This window comes from Chelonia mydas, chromosome 2 (genome assembly GCF_015237465.2).
Source record: "Chelonia mydas isolate rCheMyd1 chromosome 2, rCheMyd1.pri.v2, whole genome shotgun sequence".
In the NCBI taxonomy this organism is placed as follows: domain Eukaryota; kingdom Metazoa; phylum Chordata; order Testudines; family Cheloniidae; genus Chelonia; species Chelonia mydas.
The window spans coordinates 174,707,501-174,724,533 of NC_057850.1; the positions used below are offsets into that span (position 1 = coordinate 174,707,501).

Consider the following 17,033-nt stretch of genomic DNA (forward strand, 5'->3'; position numbering starts at 1 on the left):
AGTTCACGTATCTACCACAGTGTATGTGCTGGGCTGACACAGGTTTCTGTCCTAGAAAAATATCAGACAGAAGTAGTCAGGAGCAGGATATAAACTTGATCAGTAAAAGTAGTTTATTTCCACTCAAAAATGGCACCACAACAGCCAGATATAATTTTTAGGCTATTGTGTTAAAACCACAGATTATAACTACACAAGAATATATCTGTTTCCAGACCTGTCAGGTGCTGATCCTGCAAACACTTATATGCAAGTGGACCCATTGAACTCAGTGGGACTGTTCATGTGTGAAGTTACCGCTTTGAGTCAAGTGGGGCTCCACACAGGCACAATGGCACGCTCACACTTGCAGAAACAGGGCTTCAGACTATAAACTCTTCTGTACAGAGACATGTCTGTTCTGTCTATATGGAACTCAGCAATCTTCCGGGGGGCAGTCGTATAAATAATAATAAATAGGAGTGTAAAACTCAGCTCTAAAAAGAGAAGCTAGACAGTGTCTACCTTTTCACAATCACTCTCTAGTCTGGAAAGGCATCAGACCTAACACCTACAATCGGAATGGTGCTATTCTGAAAAAATTTATATTTCTTTTTCTCAATACATGGTAAGCCCAAAGGCCAAACGTAGGCTATTACTATGCAAATGCATTATTAAGAATCATGCATTGTGATGTAAGTGCTCAAGTGGGTCCATAGGAATTACTATAATGCAATAGACCATTTAGTCCAGAATCTTGCTCTGACAATGTCCAGCTTCGAAAGAAGGGGCAAGAAACTCCATACTAGACAATTATGGAATAACCTGCTGTGATGGAGCATCTGCCCCACACTAGCCCACAAAGAGAGGCTGCACAACAGGTAGCCATTTGGGGAGGACACTAGGGAGACTGTGCAGGAGACAGCCAGTTGGAGAGGGCTACGAGGAGCAGCCAATCAGGGCCGGACAGGCCCATATAAGAAGAGCCGCAGGGCAGAACAGGTCAGTCACTCCCTGGAGTTTGAGGAGGGTGGAGGACTAGCTGCCTTGCAGGCAGAGGGCAGCTAGCAACTTGGACAGAGCTTGCGCAGGGGGAGCGAGAGCAAGCTCATGACTGATTGTGGGCATGCTGAAGCCCTGAGATAAGGGCAGAGAAGGTGCTGGGGCTGTGGGGAAGTGGCCCAGAGAAGTAGACTATGAGGTTGGAGAGAATGCAGCACGTGGCTGTCATCTTCAGAGTCCCTGGGCTGGGACAGGGAATAGTGGGCGGGCCTGGGACCCTGCCCCCATTCGCCACTGAGGAAGTGGCTGAACAGTGGACTGCCATTGCCCTGGAAGGGGGGGAGAACAGAGTGTGACAAGGGATTTCTGTAACCCTTCTGTATCCCTGTGCTGTTAGCCAGATGGCATGAAGTCCTTGGGCACAAAGATTATGATTTCAATCCTTCTCCATATGATGCATTTTTTTTCTAGTGAGACTTACTTTTTAAATTTTGCAAAAACTTGTTGCAGAGCATCAGTGTAACTACTCATGGTAGTAAGTGCTACATCCAATACTAGGTGTCTTAAGGATTGGACCCCAAAGCAGTAAAAGTGTCTTCATGCGCAGTAAGAGACTATAGTCCTGATCCTGCAATGTTTAGCACTTGGGTGGAATGTTGCAACCACACGAAGCCCCTTGTACCCAGCTGGAACTCCACATGTGTGCTGCAGTCTGTCTTCATGCTACCTATTGCAGAATTGGGGCCTTAATAATTTTCTTAAAGGTGATCTGAAAATGAAAAATATGGGGATTTGTCCTTTTTTAGCTTTCTTATTGAAGGACTGAGAGAGTCTTTTCTTAACATTTGTTTAAATAAGGGTTCATTTCAGCTTGTTTTTTTGTTTGTATTCTGTTTTATCATAGAAAGATCAGGATTGTCAAGTTTTATTTCCTCTGGGCATGTTGGTGGATTCAGATAAGTAGCCAAACTTGTTAGTCAATCCTACTAATGTGGTGATAAAAACACTGGAAGCCACCAGAGCTTTTTCTACCCAAGGGCTCTGACTTAAATGTGACCTGCATGGATGGAAAAATTGCTTTGTGTACTTTTTGTTGCTGCTTTATGTTGGATAAACAAGGCCTGAAAGGCTTTTATTTTAAAAAAGAAAATCAGGTGTTGTCTGCTCTGGACGGGTCTACAGCCTTGCTTACAGTAGGGAATTCTTGTATGCACGTGTGTAAAATTCCTTACTGTAGGCAATGCTATAGACCAGAGGTTCTCAAACTGAGGGGGGGGAGGGGGTGGAAAATGTATTCTGGGTGGATATGAGAAGCTTAAGGGGTAAAAACCTTACTGCACACATTTTACTCCCAGCAGTGAATAACTAGCAAAGCTATTCCTCCAGACACATCAGGTCCTTAGATGGCGCTGTGCATTTTGATGGATTTCTGTTAAGCTTGAATAGGATAAAACAAAGTCGTTGCCCTCTGTACATTAATCTGTTTGCTACAATGCAGTGTGAACATTTAATTGTAAGCATGGACCACAATCGCAGTTTTGCTTTGTCTCTTATTACAATGGATTGTTGGCTCATTCATGCAATTTGTGGAATTGTTCTGCTCCACACAACAGTGTGATGCCAGTAAGCAGTATCTCACTTAAATGTACATGACTATATACTTAAATAGCTCTGTTTGAGTCAATGCCTTACTATTTTTAATATTTAGAGTTGCATGATTTTTGTTGTTTGTATATATACCTGTGTGGCGGAGCGGAAAGGGGCAAATTACTTAAGCCAAAAAGAAGGGGGGAGCAATCAAATAAGATTGAGAACCACTGCTATAGACCCTTTCTGAGCAGATGAGACCTGAATTTATAAAACCCAGCAGAACACCACCTTTCACTTTTTTTTATTTTTTTTAAAGCCTAAACCTTTCAGTCTTTCCTTATTCAACGTAAAGAAGCAAAAAAGGATAGTCATTTTTCCACCCAAGGAAGCCACCTTTAGTTTTTTCCAATTACTAACCAAAATGTAAATTCCTTGATCTGTTACTCAAAGTGTCCTGGAGAGAATCAAGTGTCTCATGTATGAGATCAAGATTAGAACACAAATTCCTTCAGTGATTTTTGACCCTTATTTTCACAACCCATTTGCTGTGAGGTAGGTGCAGGAGCGTCCTTGTTGTCGTTGCCTGTGGTCTGGGTTTTTAAAAAGTCCTCTTGAGAGAAACCTGACTTACTCTAAGGTACGGTAATAAAGCCACAACATGGTCCACAAATTGTCAGAATGTGAAATCTATGAGAGGGGTATAAAGAAACATGGAATAGAAAAGAGACTCAATCTGGAATAACTTCTTGATTTTCTCATTTTGTGCAAATGGATATGTTGTAATTTAGTTAATGTAGAAATTCTCTATTCTCTATTTAAAAAGAAAAGTGTTTACATTATCCATTTAAGATTTTAAAAGTGTTTTAAATGGATACGTTTCCCTTTGGACCACAGTAATGTCATAAGACATTACATATTTACCCAAAAGTTCAACATGACTTTAGATTTGTCAAGTACAAATCCATATTAAGAACAATTATGTAAATCCAAATAGCCTTTTGACATATACCTTCATAATACTACATCATGTATATTGGTAGCATGTTGCCTGGCATGTACATTCATATTTAGGCTATTTTATTGACTGATCTCCTATGCCCCAGTCCTCCACTGAGTTCTCCATAAGTGGACCCTGATCCAGTGGGGCTCTGTGCTGTCAGAGGTCTGCCAGCACTCAGCTCTCTGAAGGATTGGGCAATCAAAGTGTACAATTTCCAGGGGAGTTATGTGGAGAGTTTCCTGTTCTCTAGTAGTGGCTCAGAAGGCATTTTAACCACCCTAAATCTCAAGTTCTCAGCCTGTAATATGTATGTGGAGTGGCCAATCTTCAAACAACGTGTCCATATTAAAAAAGGTTTAAGCCAAAATTTGCCTTTTATTTTTGTGCATGCATCTTTGCGCATACATAACTAGCAAGTGGTCTTTGCGTACTATACCTTTTGTGCACAAATGCTTGAGTGGTGCTTGTAAATTGCATTCACTGGTGATAGTATATTTAAAATTGCAAGTACAAATGATTGCGGATGTACAAATAAAGGTCATGCTTTGAAAATATTTAAAATTGAAAATGCCATTAAGATATCTTATGGCCCCCATTATGACCCAATGAGCTGCATGATAAATGAAGACAAGGTCAATGTGCGCTATAGACAACAAATTTCAAATCCATATGAAACACTATATTAAACATTAAGATTGTACTAATAAATAGTCAGAAGTCAATAAATGTCAAAAATAAGGTTGTATATGTATTTGCTTTTCTTTGGCAAAACTTCAAAGCCATGGTGGTTTGATCCTGGTTTGATTTCAATGGGAGAATTGGGCCTTTAGTGTTTTGCATTATTTGATGAGGTCCTTTCTCACCTCTTTCTGTATGCACTGTAGTTTCTGAAGCTCACCTCTATGCTAGCAAACCTTTCTGTGTTACAGTCCTTGTTTATACTGTTGAGATTCATCAAAGGTGTAATTCCTTTGCATTAAAGTGACACTGCCAATTAAAAATATTGGTTGAAAATTTTGGACCTTCTATAGTTACAGTGAAGGTTACTATAATTGCAAAAAGTTAACAAAACTCTTTTTTTTCCTTAGTTTGTTTATAATATGTATTTGACAGCACTTTTGTCTATAGACAATTTACTGTTTTCCTGTCTAGTCAGTCAGGTTGTCTCTTACTGTAGAGTTCCTTTACAACAGTAACAGGTGGTCATAAAAACTATTCCATTTTTAATTTTTTTATAATCAGGACATACTATTTAAAAGGATGTTCTCTCAGAAACTGAAATGGAGAAAAGATGGTCCAGTTGTTATGACACTAGGCTGGGACTAGGCAAATGAGGGTTAAAGTCCCTGCTGTACCATACATTTCCTGTGAGACCTCTGGCAAGTCACCCTCTGTCTGCCTCCGTTCTGCATCAGTAAAGGGATGATAGTTATCCCCCCCTCACAGAGATGCGATGAAGCTAAATATATTAGACTGTGAACTGATCACATGTGTTACAGTGATGGGAGCTGTACAAGTCTGTGTGACATACCAGGATACAATCTAGACTAATGAGCAGCTATGTCACCCCTGCCCTGTAACCTTGGGTGCCATATGATGCTTTCCTGAAGGAGTTCCCACCTGGGCCATTCACAAACAACCTTCCACCATGCAAGCCATACCCTGAGCGTCTGTGTGTAACTGCAGCTTGCCGGCCACACTTGGATTGCACTCTGGCTCTCTCCAGCCTTGGTTATACTGCAGGGTGACCCCAACATCCCCCCCAAAATGTATGTCCTGTACTGCCAAGCCCTCTCCTGGACAAGTTTATATAAAGTCCATTATTTCTTTAATAGAAATAATATGTACACAACTTGCCACCCCAAATGGAGTTTCCAAAACACTTAAATTTAAACACACTGGACTAAATAAAACAAGTTTATTAACTACAGAGAGATTTCAAGTGAATATAAGTAATGAGGCATCAGTGTCAGAAATGTTTACAAGGAAAATAAAGAAAAAACGCAACTTGTGCCTAACTTAACAAACTATGTAAAAGTCAAAGCAAAGCTTTCTCAGCATATGCTTTCAGCAGTCTTACTAACCATACTTGTTAGGTCAGGATCCCTTCTTCCAAGATCCAAAGAATGTTTCTTTGTCGCTTCAGGTACTATGAATGCAATGGGCAGAGTGGGGGTGCACTGGGGTGTTTGTCCCTCCTTTTTTGTATTTTCAGTGCCCTTCTTGAAAAACGTTTCCAGCTAGGTACTAGGAGACAAAGGAAGTTCTCTGCTGCTTTTTCCACACAAGGTTGAGCTTCCTTTGTTTCCCTTTCTGCTTGATGACTCAGTTTACTGCTTAAATGCAACTTAAGCAGCGCACGCATTCCTTTCCTTGTTTGAGACAGACCTGTTTGCCAACCTCAGTTTAGAACATGTGTTAATAACACCATAGAGTGGAATCTTATAACTTCAACTACAATATTGTCACATACATTTTACCAGGAAAATAATGACGAGCAAATTATGAGTTTTCAAATAATACCTCAAAAGGCATACTTTGTACAAAGATTATTACAATAGGGGGTAGGCTGTGGACATGGGTACATTGTATCACACTATGACAGGTAAAATTATTTTAATTTATTTGAAAAATACACCCTTTAATATAGTCAAGGGCTTCTCAAACTGTGGGTCAGGACCTTAAAGTGGGTTGGGACCCCATTTTAGTGGGGTCACCAGGCCTGGTGTTAGACTTGCCTGGGCCCAGGACTGAAGCCCGAGCCCCACTGCCCAGGGCCAAAGCCTGATGGCTTCAGCTCTGGGTGGCAAGGCTCAGGTTACAGGCCCCACCTCCTGGGGCTGAAGCCCTTGGGCTTTGGGTTTGGCCCTCCCACTCAGGGTGGTGGGGCTTGGACTTTACACCTCCCCCCGGCCTGGGGTGGCAGGACTCAAGTGGGCTTAGGCTTTGGACCCGCTCCTGGGATTGTGTAGTAATTTGTGTTGTCAAAAGGGGATTGTGGTGCAAGGAAGTTTGAGAACCCCTCATATAGTCTATTCTTGAAGTTTTTTTGTTCAATGGCATACTGACAATGAGGTTTGCTGACCACTCGCATCGTGTCACAAACCCTGTATACATGAGCAAAATGTGCAATGGTATAACTACATCAAGGTAGTCACAAGGATGCAAAGCAAGGTTTCAACTAATGTAATAGGGACCCTGGTAAACTTTCATTTGATACATTGGTCATATTAGCACAGCCTGCCCACTGTGCCTTAGAGAAATTTGCATTGGCATAATAATTAGGTGGACACAACTTTGCTGGTGCAAATGTCTCTGGAGCACACAGAGCTGCAGTTTGCTCCCCTGACACACAGTCCGTTGTATTTGACGTCTTTGCTGTTGTTTGTATGATGACAGTACCTAGCCGTCCCCCGGCGCGGAGCACTAGCCAAAGGCCAAACACTTATTGCAGACGCTATGGAGCTCTGGGGGCTGGAGCGAGCGGGGGCTTTTCCCTCATCCCCGTCCCAGAGCAGATACCACTTCAGAAAGCTCCAGCGAAGGTGCCCCGCTGCTCGTTCTCAGTTCTCAGAGGCCTTGGATGCAGCCTGTGTGAACAGCCCCTCTGAGGCCCTGCTGCCACCCAGCAGCAGGGGGCGCCCGTCTCCGTGGCGCCAAGACGCAGTGACCGGGTTTCCCTGGCCCCAACAGGGCTGGTGCGGCCGCGGCTTGGACAAGAGCAGGCCTGCAGGACTGCCGGGGTCTCTCCGTGCGGGGGGAGTGCGCACGCTCCGTTCGCCGCCACCCCCCAGCGCCCCCTGGCGCCGCGCACGGGGCGCCGCAGGCGAAGGGAGGCGAACCACTTCCGGTCTCCATTTTACGCCAGCGGAACAGCTCCGGGACGAGCCGAGCCGCCGCCGGGCTCGGTACGGGCGGGTCAGGGCCCTTCTGCCGCCGGCGGGGTGCGGGCCTCGGGGGTCGTTGAGTGTGACCAGGCCTCGCCCGAGGGTTGGGCTCCCAGTCACTGGGCTCCCCGCTCTGCTCCGGTTACCGGCCCCCGGGGGGGGAGGGTCGCGGCCCTTGTTGCGTGGGGGAGGGGGGTCGGTGTGTGACGCCCCTAACTCGCCCCCTCTTTCCCCCTCCGCAGGCGGACACCGCCCTGGCGTGGCTCGTCGGGGTCCCGTCTACTTCCCGCCTCCCTGTACTGCCGGGGCGGCTCCCACCGAGACCGCGGGGATGGGCGGCCGAAGCCTCCTTGTGAAACTCGCCCCCGGACACTGATCCTCCGGCCCCGGCCGTCGAGCTTCAGCGGCTTCGCCCCGCGGGGAGAGAGAGCGAGCCCGTGCGAGCAGCATGGACCAAAGCCTGGTGGGTCACCCGGTGACCCTCATCATCAAAGCGCCCAACCAGAAATACACCGACCAGACCATCAGCTGCTTCCTGGACTGGACCGTGGGCAAACTGAAAACTCACCTCTCCAAAGTCTACCCCAGTAAGCCGGTAAGTCGCTGCCTGCCCCGGTCCTATGGGTTTTATATTGCAGCAACTTCTAGGGGCCGTGATCAGGGCCCCATCGTCCTTGGTATGGCACACATACAAAAAGTCCCTGCCCTGAAGAATTGGCAAGCCAAGTAATGTTTGCAGTTGTTTTTATGTTTTGGGGAAACGGGAAGCATATTCAGTATCTTCCTCCTTTTTCATGGTCTAAGCAGAGCACAGTGCATTTAGTTAGTTAGATCTCTAGGCTAACTAGAGCAGTATATGTTTTTGGCTAAACTTCTGTAAACGGAAGGCCTCTGAGGTGGGTTTTTTTTTGAGGGGGGAGGGTACTACTAAGTTTCACATAAGATATAGTATATTTATGGAAGGGATGGGCTGCAGGAATGCTTAAACGATGTGAAGACAAAGCTTAAAAAGAGCGTAAAACTTCTCTCCCCTTTCCTCCAATCTTAGTTTAGAAATCCACTCTTCTGAACACTGAAGACCATTGCTATGTTCGCTGTTCTTGCAAATACTGTTGGGCAAAAGTGGATGATGGTTGTCCTGATAGTAAAAATGGAAAGTATTATAACTAAGAATTATTTATTGTTGTCTTCTGAAGAAATTTTGTGACTTGTAGATTGAAAGAACCTGGAACGTTATTAGATTCCAAATTTTGCGCAATGAAAGAACTGTAGCGCCTATAAGGTTAAGGAAAAAACAAAAATTGGTGGTTCAAATACATTAAGTGCATTCTTAATACGTCCAGAATGATTCTTGTTTGCTATTCAGTTTCCATTTAAAATGTGCAGGAAGTCGTGTATTTGGTTCTTAGGCACATTGAGATGTGAATTGATTACACTGTATAAGTATTTTCCTGGGGCGAAAAGTACAGGATACTGAAGGGCTCTTTTTATCTAGCAGAGAAAAGCATAAGAAGAACCAGATAAATTCAAATTAGAAATAAGGCATACATATTTTTTAAGTGAGGATGATTAAATGAGTGAAAAAAATACAAAGGGAAGTTTTGGATTCATGATTTCAGATCAAGACTGGATGCTGTAGAAAACAGGTTAAAGGATTCAGTACTGGGTGAAATTTAAGGGCCTGTTATATATACACGAGATCAGACTAGATGATCTGATGGTCCCTTCTGGCCTTAAACTCTGTGAATATATGAAACTTATATAGATTAAATTCTCTGAGGCATGAACAGTTTTATTTCATCTTTGTATAGCACCAGCACAATGGGGCCCTAGGCCTGATTGGAGCATCTGGGTGCTACTGTAATACTGGGGAAAGAATAGAACAAAGAATGAGTGTGTATTGCAAATGGCTAGCATAGAGCTAGTATAATAAAATGGTCAGCTGCTTTATCAGTCTCCTTTAAAAAGTGCAATTGTAGGATTTTGCTTTAGTGGTAAAATTGTTGTAGTTTCATGTTTGAAAAGAGGGTCTAAATTTTTTGAGAAGGAATTAAAGTTGGAAGGAAAATAGAACTGTTGTATATGCTTTGTCAGGCATGTGCAGATCATTTTTTATCTAGCTTACAACATGATTATATTGTAACTGATAAAGCTGTACTTACATCTGTTGGAGTAGTAAATACCCTGAGGGCAAAACTTGTGAAAGTATAATTAATAGATAAAATGTATGAAAGGAGCATGTCCATTTTAAAGGAAATGAAAAAATACCTTTGATTGGTTACAACTTTTTCATCAATAGAAAACACTTTCCTAAAATGTGTATTCACGCACCAGATCTTCCCCAGATCTCATATAGGCAGAGACTTGAATTAGTCTTTAGGAAACAACTCTAATGCATAAGAGAATGTATATGCATTGCATCATTACTTTTTTAGGGGACTGAGCAAATTAGTGAAAAACATTTATTCTAGTTGAGTAATAAATTCCTTCTCAATGGGTCTCTGGTTACCCGGAGACTTAAGCTATGTCTGCTCTACAGCTGCAGCTATGTCATTGTAGCATTGTATGTGAATAACGTAGCTGGAGTCAATGTACCTTAGGTCAAGTTACTGCAGGGTCTACACCGTGGGGGGTCGACAGGGGAAAAGCTGTCAATTTACCTTAGTCTTCTCCTCGGGGGTAGGGGTCGACTGGAGAGCGATCTGCAGTCGATTTGGCGGGTCTTTACTAGACCTGCTAAATCAACCACCGGTGGATCAATCTCAGAGCGTCCATCACCGTAGTGTAGACCTGCCCTAAATGTAGACACTTCCTCCAGCCACAGAAGAGGTTTTTCTGTTATGTAGATAATCCACCTCTTAGAGAGGTGGTATAGCTAGATTGATGGAAGAATCCTTCCATTGATCTAACCACATCTGCACCACCAGAGGTTAGGCTGACCTGACGATGGTGCTCAAGGTGTGAAATTTTTCACAGCCCTGGAGGACATAGCTAGGTCAACCTAATTTTTAAGTGTAGACCCGGCCTTAGCACAGGGATGAAAGGGCTTTTTCTGTTTCTGTAGTAAGTTCACTGCCTCAAGATGCAGCAGCTAGGTTAATCAAAGAATTCTGTCAACTTAGCGGTGTTTACACCAGGGCTTAGGTTGGCTTAGCTACATCTCAGGGCTTTGATGATTTTTTTACTCCCATGAGTGGCATATCTAGGTCAACCTAAGTTTTAGGTGTAGACCAGGCCTAAATTTTACCTGACCTATTAAATATGTTTCCCTGCTGGGTTGAAGAGGATGGGAAGAATGCTAATTTAATCAGTTTTGCTTTTTTGTGTTGAGAATTTCATTGTACCTTATATACAGTTACTGTTAACTAATTCAGCAAGTTCAAGTGTCAGAGTGGGATTTACTGCATATGTTTTTGGTTGTGATTGATGGTCACAGATTAAAGGAGACTTTAAAAAAAAAAAAAAAATCTGTGGTGTCCTATAAAACATCATGGAAAGTATTCGGGTTTTAGAGGCTGTTTCTCTTCTCCACCCCCCTAATAAAAGTTGGGTAAAACTGTTCAAACTTATCATAGCTATATGTAGGCTTGGAAAGGTTTAATTTACTAATGAGTTCTAGAAATTAATTTTTTTTTCCAAGTTCAATTTAAATTTTTGCACTACTAAAACTTTGTAAAATAAAAATGCTTGATACTGTTTTCTTGGTCTTTAGTGACTGTAGAAGTTTGAAAAACAAGATTTAGAAATAAAATAATTTAATGTTTGTAATAATGCACCAGTTCACAAGTGCTGCTTTTCGGCATAACATTTTCCTCTCTAAATTTCAGTTAGTGATGGAAAGGAGAAATCAATTGCCATCACTTACTCATTAACTATAAACTTTTCAAGATGTTTTATATGACCCTCGTAGGTCATTGTTATACCACTAGTTAATTCATACACTTATTTATGGCATATTAAAAATGATAAATGTGTTGCCCCCTGCTTAGGTTTACCAGCCATTGAAAGAAATTTTATTTATGAAATTATTACAAAATAAAAGTAACATGTGAGACTAACCAACATTGATTCACAATCAAGAGTGTTGCCTCTTGTCATAAGTTTAATATATCATTTCTAATTCATGTTTTAACTTTTGGGTATTTTTTCATGTGGTAGCATAATGGGAAGCGAAGAGCAAGAGATTGTCAGTAACCCACTTATGATGCAAAGGACCCAGAATTTTGAAGACTCAGGTGTTGTCTGTATTAGAACAGTTGTACTAATTTATAGTATTATAAAAAGGTCCCAGTTAAATCAGTGCAAACTCCTAATTTAAGTGCTCTTAAACCAGTTAAACGGTTGCTAAAATCAGTCTAGACTGCATTGTTAATTCACTGAATTAAGATAAATGGATTTAAGTGAGGATTAAATTGATTTGTGAGTGTACATTTTAAACAGATTTAAACTAGTACAGTTTTTATAGGCAAGTCACTTGAATTACAACTTCCTAAATAGATAAGTTTACTTGTAGGTGTAAATACTTTGAAAAAAACTGAATTGTGCTTTCAAAAGGTTATTCTAGCATCGTAGATCCTAGGTTCAAACCATCACAGTGCATGCATCTATCTTCTTTTGTATTTGAGTACTGATATCTTGTGTATGAAAAAGGTTATTTCTATTCATGAAAGAATCCAAACTTGGCATCTTCTTTTTTTAGTGTTTATTTAGGAATGGATGTTAACAACCTTAACTTCATGTTAATGCAGTTTTTGAGTGAAGTAACCTTGTTTTTGGAGTAAATGATTTATGAGCATATGGGGCAAAGCTTAAATTAGGTTGATGACAATATTTTCTTAATAGTCACACTTGAAGGACTTTAATTTAAATTTTTGTGGAAAAATGGGATGGGAAAAACCATAGTTGTGGGTCAAAAACATGAATTTCTACCACCCACAAAAGAGATGCTCAACGAGAAACAGAGGAATTTCCTTTAGAAAACTTAATCCATTACCAAATTCTGTATAGACGTTATCCTCAGAATTGTCTCTACTCTTAGCCATAAATAACTCTGACCATATAGTGCAGAAATGGTTTTGCCGTATGTTACTTATATAAAGTAGACAGTAGTGTTGAGAAATTGAGCTCTGTAATAGTGCTCCAGATATTACTTTTTGTTAGTATAAATAAACTCAGCAAAAATATTTGCATGTCTTTTGGAGAAGCAAAACTAGAAAGGAATAAACCACACTAGGAATTACTGAACTAGAGACTTCAGATTAGCAAATATTCATGTCATTCTCAACATGTAAATGTTTTTTACTGTCATAGGCTGATTAGAAGTGCAGTTACGTGTTTAAGTTTGTGCATGGGGATTTATTGGATTTTTATTAGACAGAAATATTCTAGGTGTGTCTCAAGAATCTACTCAGTTTAAGGATTATGTCAGAGAATTATTGTTTGTTAATTATATAGCTTTTGAGCAGGCAGTTGATAACTAGATGATGTAAAACAAATTTTCATGTATTAGAACTTCTTATATAAAGTTACCAAAGCAGGGCACCTGTATTTGATCGTGCAGGAGAGACTACCTCATAGAAAAAAAAAAAACATAGAAAGCAACTTGTACTGGCTTGCTATCCATTTTAAGGGATTTCAGCCCCCTCACCCCCCAAGCTATATACTGTATACTTCGGACAAACTATTTTTTTAAATGTTGCATTATAATCTTATGAGGTAAGCCCTCTGGGTTCTTTAAAAATCCTCTGTGGTATTTTTCTTGTGACATGATTTTTGTCTGTTTCCAAAGAACTTTTAAATCTTGTAAGTACAAAAATATGGTCTCTTGTACTATCTTTGCTGTGGTAGTTAACTCTGTTCCTGTGATGCTTGTTTCTGTGATGTGGAAAGCCGAAGTTTTGTAACAATAGGATGCTATGTTCACTGAAGTTCTTATACAACAAACACCTTTCTTTCAGCTGTATTTAAAACAATGTTAATTAAATAAGATGGGCCAAGGGCACTGTAAGCATGGAGAGTAAAACTAACAAATTATGAATGTTTTCTGGAAAGAAATTAGTCTTAGCAGTGAAATGTGGAAAGAATGTAGTCAGTGTGCTACAATACAGGAAAAAGTTGCTCATGTTTGCCAATAACCAACTGGGCAATATAACTTACTGTCTTCTGCTAGTAACCTAAAGTGGACTCTACAATGTGAAGAGGGCACTTAGGACTTGTTTTGTCATTATTTTTCAGTACAGTTTCCACGTTTGGGTTGTACTTCTAAGTAGCACTAGGACATAACTAGTTTTGTACATTTATGTCTAATGTTCTCCACCCATAGCCCCTACAGTAAACTTTGCCTTTCTTCTCTGTCACCGATGGGTTTCTTTTTTTGAGGCAGCTTATATTTGATATGCTGCTGTGACCTTCTAGTGTGACTGTATTGAATTTGGTACATCAGAAATTGGAGTTGGAAGGAAACTTTTTTTTTAAGGTAATATAGGGCAGGACTGTACACTGCAGTACATTTTCTAATTCTTTGCCCAGTGTTCTTCTAAATGTTTGTTGTGATGTGGCTTATTCCAGAAGAAAAATTGTACCAGTGTAGTATCCGGGGTTCAGTTTGCTAAATTACAGGGGAGACTATAAAAGGTAATTGCACACAAACAAACAAAAAAAGTGTATTGCCTTCTGCTGCACTGTGACATATAAAGATGGTCTCAAAGGATTTAAAATATTATTTTGCATTAGAAATCTGGATCTCAGCAGGATCTTTGGTCCTGTATATGAGACTGTATACTTAGCTGCATATTAAGGGGGAAAGAAATGCAGAATCTTAAGCAATGTTTACACTGATAACAGGTTCAGTCGATGGGAAGGGGTGGTTTATATCAAGCATCATGTCAGCAAGGCTTGGTCCAAATTGAGTTAGATGTGCTGAAAAACTTTGCCAGTTATAAACTTTTCAACCCCAGGATTCTTAATGTTGCTTGTGCTTGTTCAAGTGAAGTTAGCAAAGGTGGGGAATTTAAAAAAAAAAAAACCCCACTGTAGATAAGGCTTCAGGGCCCATCTAAACTAGAAAAGCTGTTCAGGGATGTAGTGGTATCCTGAAACTTTTAAAACTAGTTGCGTTTTGCCCTTGTAAATGGAACCATACTGTGAACTTCACCAAGGCTATAGCATGATTTTAGTAATTCAGTTAAAACAGTTTGATCCTACCAGCAAAGGTAAGACCAAAGGGTGTCTTTTTCTGCATAAAGTGCCTGATACCAATGGTGACATATAAAAATCACATTGGGTGCTGTAGTAGTGTAACTTGGTTTCCCACATATACTTTCTACTCCTGGGAAAATTCTGCACGTGCACAGAATTTGTCCCCCACAGATTTCTTTGTTTCCCAGTCAGAAAGTCATTTTTCTGCAGGGAAACAAAGGGAAGGCACAAGAGCGGTCATGCTACCATCCCCAGCAGTATGTTTCAGGTGCCCAGGGCAGCCGGCAGAGAGAGAAATCACTGTGGGGAAGGGCACAGGACTGGGAAAGACCTGGGTGGTGGCTCCTACCCTCTGCCAGGCTCAGCTGCTAGTCCCAGCTGGGCTGGGGAGGATGGGACTCCCTCTTCCCCTGCACGGCATCTGGGGCTGTGTCATACCCACCCTCAGATTTCTCCCCCAGCTGTAGGAAACTCTGCAAACCTCCCCACCAACCCACCCCGGTGCTTCCTGCACCCATCGCTCCTCAGCTGCAGGGGGAGCGATCCCTATAGAGGGAGCTGCTCCCCATCCGCCTGACCTCTGTGCATCCAGATCCTCTCATATCCAAACTCTCCTGCTGAGCCTCACACCCGTGCACTTAGAACCCCCTGATGAGCCTCACTCCCCCTGCACCTGGACCACCCCAATGAGCCACCCCGATCCCCAACCAGCTGCACCTGGATCCCCACCCCACTGAGCCCAAACCAGCTGCACCAGATCCTTCACTGAGCTCCCCATACCTGGACCCCCCTGCTGAGCCCCACCCACTTTCACCTGGACCCTCCTGCAGAGTACCATTACCATTGCAGGTAGAAACCCCCCCCCCCCCAAGCCCCTGTGCATCCAGATCTCCCTCACACCCAGATCCCCTCACTGAGCCACCCACACCCAGATTGCCCAACACAGAACCCTCTCATCCCACACCTGGATCCCCCCACCTTTTGTTATGCACTACCAGCAATTTTCCATAACAGCTGAAATTACAAAACCACTGAAATGTGTTTTGCAGACTAACAGTAGGTGGTGGGAATTTGCAAGGGATTTTTTTTCATCTACAAATGTTTCCAGCTGTAAATCTGTACAGCTGGAAAAAAAGCTAAATTCCTCTCTTTGTCCCATCTTGTAGTCTACAAAGGATCAGAGACTGGTGTATTCTGGCAGACTGCTTCCTGATCATCTGCAGCTGAAAGATATTCTCAGAAAAGTAAGCTTTACATCAACACCATATGATATTTTAAGTAAAACCATTGTTTGGGGAAATAGGACTCTAAACTTGCATTGTTTAACTTTCAACTTTTCATTCTTATATTGAGATTGAGCATTTTATTACACGTAGTCTAAATGTGTTCAGGGAAATTAATTTGAAAATTCATGTCCCTCTGCAGGGAAGTAGAGCTTTTTGAAGGACTGCGAGAGGTTTGGTGGGAGAGGGTAGAATATTTTGCATTAATTCTCAGCTAGTAGCATGAGGAATAGAATGATTGTTTTTTGACAGCTGGCCCAAGTGCTAACTTCGCTGTTGTGTGATGGCATAAGTTTAATTGCAGCAATTTTGAAGCATGGATCCTGCATACGTTCACCACAATGCTGAGTTTTGTATTGATCTGAAAGCAATTATATTTATAGGGTCATATGCTTCCCTCAATCCACAGCAGAACTCTTGGACAAAAATGGGAGTTCTTTGTTTAAATTGACAGTAGTACATGGCTGTTCATATGTAGAAATGTGTATCTGCACCTTTTAACAAGTCTTTCTGCATAGTATCCTGACTCCTATCCTGGTTTTAACCTTTAAACATTTTTAACTGCTGCTGGCTATGTTTTGCATGTGATGGCTTGATAGTACTAAATTGGTTGGTGCACCTTTTTCTCTCTCTGCTGGTTCACCTTACAGATTGATTTAGTTTTACTAGTTTAATTTTAGGCTACTCTGGCTAAACTGAATTTGAACTCAGGCCTCAAAGAGAAAAAACATAGTGTGTCTTAGTCCTTAGTATCTAAACATAGAAAATTTGTAGTCCTTGGTCTGGAGAGAATAGCCTGTTTCAGTACCATCAGGCAGGAGGAACTTGATCAAATGCGAATAGTGTAGGATTAGTGCACTGAGCAGAATGATGTGCTGGAGAGATTATTTTGTACCAGGAACTCTAAATAAAATCTCTGAATTTTGCCTGTGGTAGAAACCGTAATACATTTAGTTTAGTCTCATTCCTGAGGTTAGGATGCATAGAAAGCAGTAAAGATTTCACTTGAAGATATTTTGTTGGGATAAAGGAATAGACTGTTGTGTAATAAAAACATGCAAACCATTTAATAGGCAATACCTGAACATCAGTGAG

General features: G+C 41.5%; 1 protein-coding gene across 3 annotated transcripts in view; it reads left to right on the forward strand.

The window, feature by feature from the left end:
- Window positions 1-5,476: 5,476 nt before the first annotated feature.
- HERPUD2 (HERPUD family member 2) overlaps window positions 5,477-17,033 on the forward strand; it is a 30,224-nt gene continuing 18,667 nt past the window's right edge. The window contains exons 1-3 of one of the 3 annotated variants that reach the window (XM_007065884.4): window positions 5,477-7,479; window positions 7,701-8,053; window positions 15,822-15,899. In XM_007065884.4, the coding sequence (XP_007065946.1) occupies window positions 7,907-8,053; window positions 15,822-15,899 (225 nt within the window). In that variant the 5' untranslated portion in view covers window positions 5,477-7,479; window positions 7,701-7,906. The remainder of the gene's footprint in view (window positions 7,480-7,700; window positions 8,054-15,821; window positions 15,900-17,033) is intronic. The other 2 variants (XM_037890063.2, XM_037890062.2) reach the window with 2 other exon arrangements.